General features: G+C 44.7%; 1 protein-coding gene across 1 annotated transcript in view; it reads right to left on the bottom strand.

The window, feature by feature from the left end:
- Positions 1 to 4,077: 4,077 nt before the first annotated feature.
- Positions 4,078 to 16,829, bottom strand: part of hivep2a (HIVEP zinc finger 2a) — a 53,806-nt gene continuing 41,054 nt past the window's right edge. Inside the window, exons 11-17 of the mRNA XM_007574770.2 lie at positions 13,713 to 13,888; positions 12,607 to 12,708; positions 10,380 to 10,931; positions 10,022 to 10,301; positions 9,451 to 9,556; positions 8,051 to 8,170; positions 4,078 to 7,094 (exon numbers count right to left, since the gene is read on the bottom strand). Coding sequence (XP_007574832.1) covers positions 6,606 to 7,094; positions 8,051 to 8,170; positions 9,451 to 9,556; positions 10,022 to 10,301; positions 10,380 to 10,931; positions 12,607 to 12,708; positions 13,713 to 13,888 — 1,825 coding nt within the window. The 3' untranslated portion in view covers positions 4,078 to 6,605. The remainder of the gene's footprint in view (positions 7,095 to 8,050; positions 8,171 to 9,450; positions 9,557 to 10,021; positions 10,302 to 10,379; positions 10,932 to 12,606; positions 12,709 to 13,712; positions 13,889 to 16,829) is intronic.

The following is a 16,829-nucleotide window of genomic DNA, read 5'->3' on the forward strand; positions in this document are numbered from 1 at the left end:
TGGAAATGATTAAGTTAATTTTAATTCATCATGCGATTGATCGATTGATTGATTGATTGATTGATTGATTGATTGATTGCGTATTGTGGCTCAGACTGAACAGATTTCTCTCGTCTAAAAGCAGCAGAACCTCAGCCGCTCCGGTTTCCTCGGTTCTCTGCAGCCTTTGCCTTTCTGTGACTCACCTCAGCTTGAAAATCGCTCATCGCTCCATATCCGCTCTGAGTGACTCAGTTTTAATCAGAAAGGCTCGGCCCTCGCACTGGGATGTGATGTCAGCTGTCGGCATGGTGAAGGCCAACAACGCGCTGAACATGTGAGAGGAAACGCGGTGATGTTGTAGCTCTGCCAGTTTCTCAGCTAATTCAGCTCTAAATGAATCGATCAGAACTGAAGCTCACCTAAAAGTGCAGCTAAACGGTGATGGTGAAAACTCTGACTTTGAAACATCACATTTAAAACTGGCCTTAAATCAAGATGCTTCAGTTATCCACTGACTCCTCTGGCCTCAGCCGCCAAGATGGCCGACTCCTCACCACAAACGTTTCTTCTGTTCCACCGTTTGCAGATCAGTGAAAGTGTCACTGGAGCCAAATAAAAGCACTTTACAATATATTTGGAAATATTAATTTAGTGGAAGACAAGTGCGCTAAATGTTTTCAAACTTAGAAAAAACGTTGAATTAAAGAACATTTAATTAGCTTCGCCAGCGGAGAAGTGGAGGAATGCCCACCACTGCAGCCACGTACATTAGAGCTTCAGTTTAAATTTGAAGAAGCCAAGAGCGCTAAACATTTTCAAAGTTAGCAAAAAACGCTAAAGCGCTAAATGAAAAATTAGCTCCACTATTTGCAGGTTAGTGGAAGTGTGTCATCACTGCAGCCAGGAAACACTCAGAATTTATTCAGAAATATTAATTTAGGGGAAGCAAAAAGTTTTCAAAGTAAGTAAACATGCTAAGGTACAACTTAGCTATTAGCATATTAGCACAAGAGTGCTAACAGCTGCAGTCAAGTAAATTAGTGTTTTAGAATTTATTGGGAAAATTACATGAAGCTAAGTGAGCTAAATGTGTTCAAAGCTGCCAAAGCGCTAAGCTAAACATTAGCTCAACTATTAGCGAATTAGCAGAAGCATTTCAGTGAGTCATGCAAACAAAAACTGAATGAATCTTTAAGGCTGCAAATACTTTTTCACTGCTCTGAACTTTATTACAGCCACGGAGGTAAATAAGAATAATCTGGAGGAGGAAGAGGAGGAGGAAGAAGCAAACGGCTTTATCTTTGGAGTTAATTACAGCTGGGAGAATGGCTGCAGCTCAACATCACACACACACACACACACACACACACACACACACACACGGCTCGTCCCTCCACAGGCTGTCTGCTGCTAACCATCCCGACATGTAAACACGCCGTCGGGCCACGCGGAGCGCAGAGTTCCCAGGAAGTCCCGGTCCGGCCCGTTAGCTGCGCCGCGGCCTGCGGTTCCGACAGCGATGGCGTGACTCTGCAGAATCAGTTCCAGTTGTTAAATCACATGCTTGGCCACTTTCTCTGCGTAATTACTGCCCGCTAAGCTCGTTGTAATAAATCATAATGGTCCATGTGTGGAACGAGGAATGTGAAATTATACAGTGAAGACCTGGAGGTCCGCTGCTGCGTTTTCCAGCTTATTTTGATTTTGGGGGAATTTATGACGCCTGGATTTGAGTGGAGCTCATCCTCTGTCTCTGCCACCGAGGCCGGTTCTGGTTCCTCTTGACTTTTATATTCCTGTTTTGTTTCAGCATCAGAAATGATTTTGTTTCGGGGTTTTTTAATGAAATGATTCCAAGTTTTGACGTTAGGATGAGGTTGTCTTCAGCTGTATCAAAATTACTCCGTCTCACAAAACTGCAGCGGAAAAACCTTTTTCAGAGTCACGTGATCAACAACCGGATGTTACTACTGGTGCAAATCACAAAGAAGACAACAGGAAGTAGAAGGAAGATGATGATTTTTAACAACTTATGTGAACAAACTTATTTTTAAGTGATTTTAATTGTGTTTCTTATTTAATGGAAACATTACAATTGTCAAATTGTGTAACTTCCTCAATTTTGGGTGAAACATTTTTATGTTCCCTTGATTGGCTTTCAGCTAATAAGAGTTAATGCACTAAAACACTTTGATGTCCAAAGGAGTCTCTTCTGAGATGTGTGGTCCATGCTAGTTTGTAACCTCCACTTAACATAACGTTAATATTCAACAAAATTACGCTTAGCGTCGCCTGGTTGATTCCTAATTCATATTTTCTTTTCGTGACATTTTAAAAGTTTGCTCAAAAATTGGATGACAATTGGATAAACAGCTAGTAACTTTGTTTCTATCAATATTTTAAAGTATCACATCAGAAAAGGTTGATGGAAACGACAAAATTCAAAATAACTTCCTCAATTTAGCAAAAATAGTTTTTACGTTCGCTTGATGTGGTTTTTGGTTAAAGAGTTAATGTGGATGAAAACACAGAGTAAGGTCTGTTTGGTTTATAGCTGCTGATGTTGATTGTGTTCAAATTACCTGCTAAATGAAATGAATTTGTGGGGAACAAACTTTCCCTTTGCTGGTGAACATTCCTGGCAGCAGCTGATTAAAGCAGGTCAGCTCCGTCCCCGTCACACATACCTGGAGACTCTTTGTTATTTTGCCTTCACCTCCTGTTTCTAATTTTAAACGCGCCACCTTGTCATCAGTCATGTCCCACATATGTCTACCTGTCTGCATGTTTTCCCCCTTTATTGTTGACACATCTGGGTTGGTGTCAGTTTCCGTTTCATCTGTCAGTCTGTCTGCGTGTCGGAGAGTCCCGCCACCTTTGATGCGAACTGATCAAGGGAGTTATTTTTGGTCCTGATTAACGATCCGAGGAACGGCTTTCATCAGGAGTTTGGAAGGTGTGAGCGGCGAGCATATGGAAAGCTCCCCTGGGAGCCCAACGTGTCTCTGTGAATGTGACTTCCATTGTTGGAGCCTGCAAAGACGTTTTACCCAGTCCTGATCCAGGCGACTCTTCGGGCTCCTGGGGGATTAATCTACAGGATGATTAACACACTCGGCCCGCAACACTCCATAAAATCCTAAGAATATTCCCAAAGCAGGAAAAGATCCGTCATCATGCATTTCTAGCACCTGTACATTTCATATTTTTATCATTTCCATCTGTTTCTTAGAGAACAAACAATGAATCTCTGGAGAAAAACCTGAAACTCCAACATTTGTTACATTTTCAGCCGCTGTGGTCAAACCAACCAAACCCTCTGAGCAACTTGTCCCCCTCCTGGCCTGTGGGGGCGCTGCGCTAAGAACCTCTCAAAGAAACGAAATAAAACCTCTTCACCAAATGGAAACTGAAGATTTCAGCAGTTGGAGGATTTCTCTTTAGACTTTGGCTAAAGACCAGGAGCCATTTCTCCTGCTAGCGCTAGGCTAGCATGTTTGTTTTCTTTGTATTTACCCAGAATGCCCTGCGGTGTAGTCCACTTCCTGCTTTTGGAGCGGTCTCTGGTCCGCTTGGCGTTCACTTTCAAACTGATCCCAGACCGAGGCTTGGAGGACCAGAGGTCAGAGGTCAGTTGGCATTCACACCTCACCAACCGGACCGGAGTCGGGTTAAAGCGGACTCAACAGGACAGGTGGGAATGATCCATCCTCAACATTGCTGTCATTTTTTATCCATTTTAACACAAAAGTTTCCCATAAATTTTCTTGAGGAATGAAGTTTGGAGCTAACTAGTTAGCTTTGAGCTAGCTAAATAGTTAGCTTTGAGCTAGCTAAATAGTTAGCTTTGAGCTAGCTAAATAGTTAGCTTTGAGCTAGCTAAATAGTTAGCTTTGAGCTAGCTAAATATTCATGACGGTTTAAATAACCCAAATTATTGCAGTTGATTTTTGACCCAGCAGCTTTAGAAATGTCTCCTCTTTCTGCTTTCTGGCTCTTAACTGTTGGATAAATGAGCTTAAAAATAAAAAGCAGTGAAGGAAAAGTTTCAGGTCGACTCTTTACTCAAAGCAGAAATAAACAGACGCCAGCAGCTGCTTGTTTATATTTATTTGGAAACAAGAATGCATTTCTTTCACTTCTACTGCGACTCTTCGTTGCACCTCGGATCCAACATGATGGTCGTATTAAGTCCACAGAACACCGTCACAAGAGACACCCCTTTAAATGCACGTTTACCTTTTTATATCCTTTTTTCTGTATAGTTGTCATTCGTATGCAATGACTTGTGCTTTGATAAGAGAAAGAGACATCATTGTTGTCATGATACATGAGAGGGAGAATCAAAATAGAAAAAAGTCGTACGAAGAGGATATACTGGTTGAATACACACTGATACAGAATACAGACACTCACATTGCAGCCTGCCCAACTCGGCCCAAACGGTCCAGAACTCTAAAAAACTCGCGCCTCTTTAACCACAACTGCTCCCTTCTTCTCCTGATTCTAGGATTTTGTAAGTACACCATTGTTGCCTTGCAACAAATTCACTCCCTGCTGGTGAAGCAGAGTTTGGCTGAAATATTGCTTGTAAAAAGGGGCTGTGCAGCAGAGCAGGATTATTACTGCTGAAGCTTTTAAAACAAACGACGGATCAGGAGGGAAGATAAGGTGCATGTCAGAAAGGCTGCAGGTTGAAGTTGGAAGGAGGCGCGTTGCTGCGGCGACGTCCCGGCATGTTTGTGACTGGAATGTTTGGCTGTTTCCTGTTTGGATGCCAACAGCTGCTGAGGGAGGAGCGCGTCACACAAACGTCATTCAGTTAAGGCGCCGAGCAAATCCGTGCTTCACCAAAATAAAAGCTTCGAACCAGAGCTGCACGATGCGTCACAGACTCGCTGTCAGAATTTAACACAATTTCAGCTTTTTGTGAACATTTTCTGCTCCAACAGGACCAGCGAGGTATTTGTCTCCAACATAAATGAGTTTTAAAGTACAGAATGGTGTAAGTTTGGAGTTTAAACAATTTCCATCTGTTGGTCAGATACAATCACCAGCCCAGAGTTCAGCATTATTCCATTACTGGGCCTGATTTTAGTATTAGCATGTTAGCATGTTGTTAAGCTGGAGTACCCAGAGACAGCTTTAATTTTGAAGGTTTATCACTTTAGTCTGTTAATAATGCAGAATCGCAATTTTCTATCATCTGTCTGATAAAAACTTGAGTCTTATTTTGAAGGGCTAACAATCCTGTTTCATTATTTGTTAGCTAACTTAACACATTAATCGCACCCCTTTTATTTTGAAAATCAGATATTAGCTTCTGGCTTCTTTCTGTGATATTTTGACTTTTATTTTGAAAAGCCAACATGGTCACTTTTTCAGGCCTGATTTAATTCCAGAACCAAATCTGATACAAAGCGTCTTTAAACCAGATCCAGGTTTGTTTTTTGATTTTTCAAAAATCAAAACTGATTTTGATTCTTAAAAAATATCTGAAAGGACTTTTGTGAAATAAATTACATTTTGACTGTAAATGTGAGTTTTTGTTAAAACCCCCACAGCAGTAGATGAAACACTGCCACCTGCAGGTGGGAGTTAGCATCACTTGCACTCAATGTTTTTATTATTTTTAAGGAAAATTTGCAATAAACTCACAAACATTAATTTTAATGTAAACTTCTGCAATCGCTGGACTGAAACTTTATTTTGGAAGTCGTTGCTGCCAACTGGTGGTATTAAGCATATTGTTGTTGTTTTTCAAATTCTGCCCGTTTGATGCAAAACGTAACGGATTTCAGTGACACAGTGGTGAGAATCTGCAACAAATAGAATAATTTGAACAACGCGGCTCTGCGTGTTGCTCCGCCGCCGTGCAGCTCCGCTTCAAAGTTTGAGTAAAAACAAAGAATCTCAAGCAGCTTCAGGCAAAAAGCAGCAAAAATGTACAAGCAAACTACAACAATGAAACTTTAGATGCTAAGTGCAGATATAACCGTGTGCTGTATGCATTCATATGCAGGGTAAATATTGGAGTACATCTTCAGTATGGGGAGGTCTCACTCTGACCGTATAAATACATAGAAAGCCGTAGTACAGTGTTCACATCCTGGCCTCATGTAAGCAAAACCCCATGCTGTACATAGAAAAGGCATCCACGACATTTAAGAAAAAAATGTACAATTTATGAAACATGGTAACAATAAATAGTATTATAGAATCACTGCTGTACACAAAAAGCATTGTTTTATTTCACTCATATAAAAATATGTCTTAGTGCAACCGTACGTAATGGTAATATCCATAACTTCACATCAACGTTTATTAAGGTGTCCGAAAAACTGAAACCAGGAAAAGGAGGAAGTTGCATTTCTTACAAAGCTGATATGCAAAAGAAGAGGAGATATTGTCTTATTTACATTTACCTTCCTGCATCCAGAACCGAGCCTGAAGGAAAGGCACCAGGAGGTCCGGCTTCAGGCCGCAGCGTCGAAACGTCCAGGCAGCTCGACCTTTGACCCCGAGAGAGAAGCGCTCCGCTGAACAAAGTGGGCAAAAGTTCCACTTCCTCTCTCTGCTCCTGCACTTCCTGTTTCCAGAAACCAAACTCCGCCCCCTCGGTTTCAGGACGCGTCCTTCTTCTCCACCTCCTTTTCCTCCATCGCCGCCCGGGAGTCGGACGCCGGGCTGGGAGGAAGAGGAGCGGGCGAGGAAGAGGAGGAGGAGGAAGGCCGGAGCTCAAGGCCGCTAAAGTGCTGAATGCCGGGCGGAGGCGGGGAGGAGCAGCGCTGCTGCTGCTGCTGATGGGAGTCAGGAAACTGAGCTGAGGAAGCCGCTCTTCCTCCTCCTCCTCCTCCTCGCCCCACACACTCCGGGTCGAGGCAGAGCGAGGCGATGGCCTTGGTGCAGGTGTGGATGCTCTCCTCCTGCTCCGGTCTGACTCCGCCCCCCTCCGGTCTGACTCCGCCCCCTTCCAGACGCTCCCCTCCCCGCTGCCCCCTCTCGGCGGCGGCCGGCGCCCCCTGCTGGCCCAGCGGCGTGGTGGCAGATGTCGGGACGGAGTGGACCATCTGGATTCCTCCAATGGGAATCATCGGGAACGGCGAACGCACCTGAGGAAGAAACGGAAACTTCAACATTACTGATGTGTTGAAGGAACAGGGTTAAAGGTCAAAACCTGTTAGGGAACATCTGTAGAAAAACTGGACCAATAAAATGCAAAACTTTTATTTTGAAAAGTTACTGAGCGCTTTATTTTGAAACTCACTGCTTCCTGCCTGGATCAGGTTGAGCAGTTTGAATGCAGACGTTTCACGTTTTGCTTTTCATGGAGCGTCTGGTTTACATTCAGCCCATGTGGAGGAGCGGCGAGGGCGAGAGAGAGGCGAGGGCGAGAGAGAAGCGCGACAGACGCCTCAGTCGTGGCCGTTGTTTTCTGTTGGACGCTCCAAACAGTACGAATCGCGAGTCGAGTCGGGTTGTGTCGGGTTTTGTCATGTCGAGTCGAGTCAGTCAGGTTGTGTCGAGTCGCCACATGAACTTTGAATGTAAACCTGACGCTCCAAACGCTCCTTTAGTCACATGGAACCTCGTTGTGCAAAAATCTATCCAATGAAAAGTGCAGACCTTTATTTTGAAAATAAAGCATGAGCTTTATTTTGAAGGGCTAACAATCCCCTTGTCACCTCTCTCTAAGTCCTCTAATGAAAAAAACAACTTAAAAAATAATCTAATAATAATCTAATCTATTCTGTAGTTTAAATTAGATGATTATCTTCAAGCTTTATTTTGAAAGTGTGTCATTCAGTTTTTCGGGATTACTTTACTTCCTGTTACTAACATGAAACCTGCTTTTATTTTGAAGCAGATGTATAGATTTTATTTTGAAAAACCATCATCGTTCCCTGTTTCCTGGCTGATTTAGATCCAATTATGTGAAATCTGGTTTGCAAAAGAAATCTGAAATATTTTGGGAATGTTCATCAACTTTATTTTGAAAGGGCTAATTGTTGCCTTTAATGAATTAAGTACATGGAGGAATTAGGAAGAACAGACTGAAAGGAAATACCTGGAGTTGTGAATGGGTTGGAAGATGGCTGAACAGAACCTGGTGAGGCGGGCCGGACTGGAAGCACCGGGCAGAACCGTGATCCCGTTCAGACGGTGACGAAGAACCGGGACGGAGATCCTGAGAGCAGACAAACAACCGTCAGCGCTTCCTCCGGACAGCTACAGACTTCCTGAGTTCAGTCAGTGAAGCTAACGGCTAGCGGCAGAGCCACGGGGTTTGGGCTGAAACATGAATCCGTCTGCAGGCAGTCGGACTCTCGCTTGGTTCAAAGGGCCCGGCGGCAGCAGCCGGGTCTGAAGCGAAACCTTAAGAGGAAAACCAGCCGCCTCATTAACCACATCACAGCCGGCCAGGATCCCGTTACCAGGCAGCCGCTCCGACTCCCATCATCCTCCGCTCTGAAACTGCGTCTGAGCCGGACTTCATTCCCTCACCGTCTCCAAACCTTCCCGCCGCCAGATGGTTTCGTCTTCGTTCCACTCGCTGCTCTTTGTCCTTCGCACTTCATTCAGAAACTTCAGCTCAGGATTTTATCCTTTAAGGCTTTTAAGCCTTTAAAGTCTTAAGCTTCGGGTTCCTACGGTCACTGAACGCATCACGACTGAACCAACAACTCGCTCTGCCGTCTGTCAGGCGTACAAAAGCAGATTTGGAAGGAGAAAGCCCAGAGTTTATTTGTACAAAAATATTTTAAAATGTTATAATTCCTTTTATTCCTCAGTATTGCACTTCCTCGTGTCGATGTTTAACCAAAAATCCCAATAAAATATCCGGACAAGAAGGAAAACTCCTCCAGATATCCTAACGACAAAAATCATCTGGGCTGTTTTTGTAAAAGCAATAAAAGCTTCGCCTTACAGGCCAAATACAAAAAGTAAAAGCTGACAGTGGCAGAAAGGAGAACCGAACTGAAGCAAAGCTTCGCCTTACAGGCTTCGGTCAGTGAGGGTCGTCATCAATCGTCTCATTTGGGTTTCGGTTGGGTGTCTTCCCTGGGTCTGGCGGTCTTTACAGGAGGACTAAGTCATTTAAGACCAAGACCGGGGGCTCCCAGCTGACCTCTGAACCCTAACCCAGCTGGGAAAGGGTTCAGAGTTCAGGGTCAGTTCCTTGCTAAGTGGAGAACAGGATGGATAGAAAACTGAAGCTCTTGATTTCCCAACCCTGAAGAAATCTGGAGACACAAACGGCTGAGTGACGATCTCAGCCTGTGAGACGGTTCATAATCTGCTGGAAACTGGAGTTGGTTTGTTGTGTCTAAAGAAAATAAGTTAATGAACGGATGGCTCAACGCTCAGCAGTCCAAACGTCCAACGTAGCTCTAATCAGCGCATTAGAGCTAAAATAAAACGTTTTACTTAAAAAGAAATTCATGAAGAGAAAAATGTCATTATTACCTTTTCCATCTCTGCAGTGGTGCTGCGCCGCCCCAGAGGGAAATCTCCCTGAGCCGCCACCCCCATCTGATGGTTGGCCCTGGGGCTCCGGGCCCCGCTGTGAGGACTGCAGCAGAAAACAATCAGCCGCTCAATCAATAAAAGCAGTCTGAATGCATTTATTGATTCTCACAACCAAGTAGGAACAGAAAAAACCTTCAGAGAAACCAGTTCTGGGGACAAAGACGGCCAGAACCAATCCACCAATCAAAACCAGACTTTGGGCTTTAAGGTCCGATTGATCCATCAAAATGATTTGCACACAGATCAATAATGAGGTAAACATGTTCATCAGTAAGGCGTAAAGTTTTCTGTCCTTTTACGTTTCCTTTTTAGTTCCCAGATAACCTGAGGACGTTTGTTTGGTGGCCATATTGGCTTCCTGTCAGATGCATTTGCTGCATAATGTCTTATGTGGACAGACACTAATCAATCAATCAATCAATCAATCAATCAATCAATTTTAGATGGTCTGAATTTGCCATAAGCATAAACTATGAAGCTTCACCAACTGCAGGCTGCTGGAGCTGACCTTTGATGGTAGAGGCCTCGGCGGGGAGACAGCGGCCGGATCAGGCCGCGGTGCCGCCCTCGGGGTGAAAGGTCTCTCTTGTAGTCCCTTCCTCCTGGAGACGCTGGCCGTGACAGAGGGGAGAGCACCGAGAGGTGGCCCCGCCGCGGGGACAGGTCCCGCCGGTATCCTCCCACCCCCAGGTCCCTCTTGGGGGAGATGTGGCGCAGCGGGGAGATGTCCCGCCGAGGGGACAGGTGTCCGGCGTGGGGGGAGAGGTCCCGGCGGGGGGACAGGTGTCCGGCGTGGGGGGAGAGGTCCCGGCGGGGGGACAGGTGTCCGGCGTGGGGGGAGAGGTCCCGGCGGGGGGACAGGTAATGGCAGGTGGAGGGGGACGAGGACGGGGAGCCAGGGGACGGGCAGCCGGAGAGGTCCAGGCCGGGCGAGGAGAGGCGTGAGGAGGGCGAGGACAGGTCCGGCGAGGGGACGGGGAGGTCTTCGTCCATGGAGGAGGAGGGCGGAGCCAGCAGCCGGCTCCGCTCCGGACCTCGATGATGCTCCGCCGGGGCTCGCTCCGGGGGCGGAGCCTGCGGCGTGATCTGGATGCTCGGCACGGTGGTGAAGTACCCGAACAGAGGCGGCCTGCTGGAGGGGCCCAGGAGGTCCGGCGCCCCCTGGTGGGGGAGCTGAGGGGTGGCGGCCACGGCGGTGATGGACATGGACGGCAGGGCGTACGGCTGCGGGCTGGTGGAGCGCGAACGCGTCTTCGGCGTGGAGTCGCCGTCGTAGTCGTCCTCGTCCTCGTCTTCGTCGTCCACCTCGTCTCCGTCGTCCTCGCCGCCGTCCGACTCGTCGGCGTCGGAGAACTGATGCTCGGCCACCACGCCTCTGGACGGCTTCTCTGACGACCTCTGACCTTCCTCCCCGAGTTCTTCAAGGTGAAGACGAAGGAAGCAGAACGAGGGAGGAATGAAAACAAACGTTTGTGTTTAAACGTGCTGAAAGTTTGTTACATAAAACGCCTCTGAGGGCTCGTTCCCACAGTTTTAAACCAATAAACTCAAAACTATAAAAGCTGTTGGAGTCAGAAGAATCTCTCAACACTTCGGTTTTTCCACCAGACGGATTCCAGCCAAACATCGGCGAAGCTAAACTCCGACTTTATTGAAGAACAAAGCCGGCGGAGAGGCTGGAACTGGATGACCCTGGAAAACCGTGACCCCTGAGTTACTTTCTGAACGAGGCGAAGCTCCGAATCGGACAAACCCTGTGACTCAGCCAGTGGACGTCTGCAGCGCGCCCCTTCCCAAAACCACTGTGCATGTGTGGGAAGGCGGCCCAATTAAACGCAGAGCCAAAACACACAGCAGGGGTCACCTGAAGTAAAATTTCATTTGGTGGTCTGCATGGTGGGAAATTACAATGAGCTTCCAGTCCCACGCTGATTAAATACGGCAGCACCGACCCGAGCAGCGCTGCTCAAACACCTGCTCACAGAAACGGTCGTCTGGCTTCTTCTCCAGGATTTCAGATTTTTTCCATTCAAAATCTGTTGTTTTGTGGCTCAACGTTAGAAACATTAGCAGGAATTTCCCCCCTCTGAGGGATGCTGCTGATGTGTGACAGACCAATGTGACTTTCTGCTACTCACCACATTGGTCAGGCTAAGGCAGCACTGCAGGCGGCAGAGACACTGCAGGCGGCAGAGACACTGCAGGCGGCAGAGACACTGCCACCTGCAGGTGGGGGTCAGCAGCAACTTAATACAATGTTTTTGTGGAAAAGTATTAAAAAAATTATGCAATAAAATGTGGGGATTTGCTGATTTTCTGTGAATTTCTGTGATCATGGAGCAGCAAAAAATTCAGTTCCCACATTTCCGACCCAACTGTGTCACTCCAGTCCAGTAGGTGGCAGTAATCGCCCTAAAGTGCTGCTGCATTTTAAGTGTATCGTCTTAATACAACACATGTGCAACACTAACTCAGTATTTATCAGAAGCTAATGCTAAAGCGCTATGGCAGCATTCAGCAAAAGCTAACGCTAACACGCTGTTCCAATCAGTCTTTTAGCAGAAGCTAATGCTAGCACGCTAACTCCAAATCAGATCATATCTTCCCTGGATAGACTACGACCCTGCAGCCCCAGTTTAACCACTGCTAGATCACGTGTTCATCTTGTTCTCTACTGTCCAGGAGTTTCACTGAGGGGTAACAGAGTAAAGGGTTCAGATTATGAAGCGTTTTATAATAACCCAGCTTTCATGTCTTTCCTGTTTTGGGTTTTTCTGCCACATATTTAGAAACATTTCTTCTTCTAACGGGACGAAACGGGGAAAAGTTTGAGGTGTATGAATACTTCTGCTGTTACTGTAAAAACTGAGCAGGATGTAAAAATAATCAGACTAATTTCCAGTTTCATTATCAAGTCACAGGAAGATTAACGGAAGAGCGAACGCCGCTCATCTGTTCAGAACCTGTCAGTGCCGGGAGGGACGGCTGACGAAAATGTATTATTTCTTAATATTTAATGAGGAATCCGATTAACTCGCTCCTTTGTCCTTTTCTTGCCGTTTGGCGTCCAAGGAAAGTTTCTGTGTTTTCTACCTCCGTCGTCGGCCTCGCCGTCTTCCACCGACGACATGGAGACTCCCAGCTCCAAACACTTCTTCATGTGAGCCTTGGACTTCATGTGCTTCGTCAGATTTCCTGAAACACAGACAGTAATCCCAAATTACCGACTCCGTCAACTGGTCTCACTGGAAACCAGAGCTAGTCTGGCTGAAGAGGCAGAGAACCTGGGCTGTCCTGGAAGAGACCGCAGTTACAAATTAGGAAGGCCGCCTGTCGTAATCCGATAAGAAAATGACGCAGCTCGGTCTGAACTCGGTCCGGTTCACCGAGCGGTTTGAAAATCCATCAGCCAGACTGTTCATCTGAACTGCAGCCACACCATGAAGACGACAGAAAACGCCCACCGAACGGCGAGCAAAAGGAAAAACACCTGGAGGCGTTTTCCACCAGAAACAGTTCAGGGCCAAATCACCAAGTTACCAGAAACCATTTCTAAAGACAAAACGGACGGACGTTTGTACAAATGGTCGAGATAAACAACAAATCAATTAATCGAATGATAAATGAAAACGATCGACCTCATTTTCATTTATCGGTCTCATCGTTTCTCTTCCTACTGATGACACTGGATGAAAAACGGCTGAACTCTCCACTGACCCTCCTTCATTTCCTGAGCGTAACGGAGGAGTGAGCTAAGTCAGACACGTCCGTCTGTAAGCTAATGATTATTGACGGATTAATATACGGACTTCATAATCTGCAGTCTCTTGGTTGCATGTAGGTTTTATTTCCACTATGGTTTTATGTTGTTTAGTTTTTGTTAATGTGGATTTTCTGTTAACAGACGGAGAATCAGTTTCATTTGTTTTAGGTTGTCTTGTTAATTTTATTTACCAGTTCCAGTGTTAAATGTTCTTTTCAAAATAAAGTGTATCTATTTTTGGCAGGATGAGCATTCCTTATGTCATTACCATCACATCCGTTTAAAATGGTCTCCAAGCAATATTATTGTTTATCGCAATAATTTGAGACAATTAGACGCTTAGTAAAACTTGTGGCTATGATGACAGGCCTAAAAATGGTTGGATTCATGTTGGACGAACGGCTGGATGTGCGGTTGGATGTGCGGTTGGACGAACCTTTGGTCTTGAAGGCGAAGTTGCAGAACTTGCAGACGTACGGCCGGACGTCTGTGTGGGTCCGGATGTGTTTCTTCAGCATGCTGGGCTTCTTGCAGCGGATGCCGCATTCCTCGCAGATGTACTTCCCCCGGCCGCGGCCGCGCACGTACACGTAGTCCTCGTTGGATTTATACCTGCAGGAAACATAGGCAGAACAGGTGAGCCACACCTTTATACTCATGCTCTTATTTTGAAGGGCTGAAGACAGTTTAAACAGCAGCTCCATTTCCTGTTCTCCCGGTCTCTCTTTTATTGTTTTTTTATGGACTTAGCGTTAGCGTTGATTTTGCATTTTAGCGTTAGCGGAACTATTATTTATGATTATTGTTTCAGAGTTAGTGAAGCTAACTTTTAGTTAGCTGGTTGCCATGGAAACCACTGCCTTCTCACTCAGGTTACAGTGACTTTATAACGTATGGCGATGTTAATTATTACTGCTGCATTTTAGTTTTAACTGGCTAAAAAATTTACTGCACTAATCACAAACATCCCTTTGGCTAACGCTAACACACAATACCAAACAGTAGTTCATGGAAGCTAATGCTAACACGCTAATCCAACCATGTTGGTCCTCAACAAAGGAAAATGCTCTACAACATGTTATATCGCCCCCAACAGGGTCAACTCTGTCATTACACACTTCTATGAACGGTTTGAACTTAGTATGGCTAAAAATTAAAAATTAATAATTAATTTCAGGTAAGCTAAGTGCGCTAAATGTTTTCAAAGCTAGCAAAAACATGGAAGCACTAACTGTTAGCATGTTAGCATAAGTGTGCCCACCGCTGATTATTACTAATAAACTATAAACACTCATAATATTTCATATTCTGTGAATTGATTCCCTTTTATGGCAGTTTTTTCCTCCATCAGTCACATGACGGTCAGGCAGAAACCTGCCCACCCGGTGCAGCAGTTCCACGCCGGGTGACGAATGGAGCGCACCCACAGAACAGGAGACCATGATACTGATGAGTTAAAAATTAATTTATTTTAAAATATTCTGAACAGATTTTGGCAGCTAACGTTTATTGTCCATCTATGCAGATGATGTCATTATAAGTTTCAGTCTGAAGTGTAAAACCAGGAGATTATGCTTCATTTTTTAGTCACATGGACTAAAAGCTGCAGATTTGTGCAACTTTGTTTTAACATGCAGTGAATTTATGTTCAGATAATCTCAGTTTCCCCCCAGCCTCACTCCGGTTGGTTTTTAGGGAGAGCAGTGAAAATGGTCGCCTCATGGTGTCACTTCCTGTCCCGTCTGCAGCAGCTGGAGGTCGCAGCGGGTTCAGAGCTATCGAACATCAAGCGCACCGTCTGCAGGGAAATATCTCAGGACGGCGGTCTGAGCGGAGACGTTTACACAGCTGTGGCCGGTTATGAAAATGAATTATGAGGATTATTTCATCCTGTTTTATGCACAGCAGATTGTGGAGCTGAAAGCAGCTGAATTGTTCAGGCGCAGCCGAATCGTTCAGGCGCAACCGAATCGTTCAGGCGCAGCCGGAACGTTCAGGCGCAGCCGGAACGTTCAGGCGCAGCAGCGTCTCCAGGTTCCTCTGAGACGCTTCAGGATCAACGCTGTGAAACGTCACCAAGCTTCATCTGCCTACAAATCCATCTTAGGACGAATATCAGAATTATGCAACTTTAATCACCTTTAATCCATAAGCAGTTCTTTATGCATTACCATAACATTTTTTTATTTCAAACATATAAATGTTTAAAATAAAAAAAATCTGTTTTTTCCCACTGAGTTTAAGAATTAAAAATGTTTTTCCTACTTCAGACTGAAAAAGTGTTTTAGTGGCTAAACGCTGAGACATAAACATCCTTCATGTTTCTCTTTTTGCATTTCAACCTGAAATTAAATTAGTTTTTATTATCCCGGTTAAAAATAATGAATGAAACAAATAAATATAACTATATCATTAAATAAATTCACTTTTATTTTAAAAATATTTATTTTATTTGTTGTTTTTATTTCATGGGAACATTTACTTATGTTTTAAAGTAATTACTAATTATTTATTAGTAATTGTACATATAATTCATTTATATATTTTTCTGTATTAAATTTAATAAGTTAGGGAAAATAATGAGTGAAATAAATAAATTCCACAAAAATTTTTGTGACAACATGCAAAAAAATATAACGATGTATAACATTTTTTGAGAAATCTCCCAGCTTTAAGTTTTTCTATTTTTTATCGGCTTCCATCTTTATTTCTGTAAACCAACAGAAAGGTGAGGATCATGCTGAGGACCATCAGGCTCCAAATATTGTCTTTTTCTTAGAAAAGCTGAAAGCTGCTGCAGCTGCTGATGCTAAAAACTGTAATGATGGAGAGATCCCACTTCATGTCACCATAAACCGGAGCGCAGAGTTACGAGCGCTGACGTTCGGTCTGACTGACGCTCTGATGAGCTTAGCAGGCTCAGACTTCTGGCCACAAACGGAGCTCAGAGTCAGACGGAGAAGGAGAAGTCGTCTGTTTTTACACCTCAGCAGATTTTTGTCTCTAATCAGGATGAAACCGATCAGCTCCGGTTCAAATGGAGGCTGAAAACCAGCAGACTGCTGCGGTTTAGGTCCGCTGTCTTCCCAGGCAATTCTACATTTATGCTAACATGCTAATGTGCAAATACTAGAGCTAATATTTTAGCTTAGCGCTCTGCTGCCTTTCATAGCGTTTAGCGAAGCGAAGCGCTGAGCTACTAGCTGTTTGACACATTGGTTGACAGTTTATGACCAAAACTTCAAGCAGTTAGATATTTAAACTTATACTCTTATTTTGAAGTGGGTGTGGTTCTGTTTCCTCTCCTTTTGTTTTTTTTTATTTTCCAAAGAAAATGGAATGAGGTGATTGAAGAATTCAACATTTACATGACCAGTCAGGTGTTAGTTGAACAAATTCAAACTGTTAGTGTTTTAGCGATAGCACAGTTAGCCCATCAGTTAGCCCGTCATTTAACCCATCAGTTAGCCCGTCAGTTAGCCCGTCAGTTAACCCATCAGTTAGCCCGTCAGTTAGCCCGTCAGTTAACCCATCAGTTAGCCCGTCAGTTAGC

This window comes from Poecilia formosa, unplaced genomic scaffold (genome assembly GCF_000485575.1).
Source record: "Poecilia formosa unplaced genomic scaffold, Poecilia_formosa-5.1.2 Scaffold360, whole genome shotgun sequence".
NCBI lineage: Eukaryota > Metazoa > Chordata > Actinopteri > Cyprinodontiformes > Poeciliidae > Poecilia > Poecilia formosa.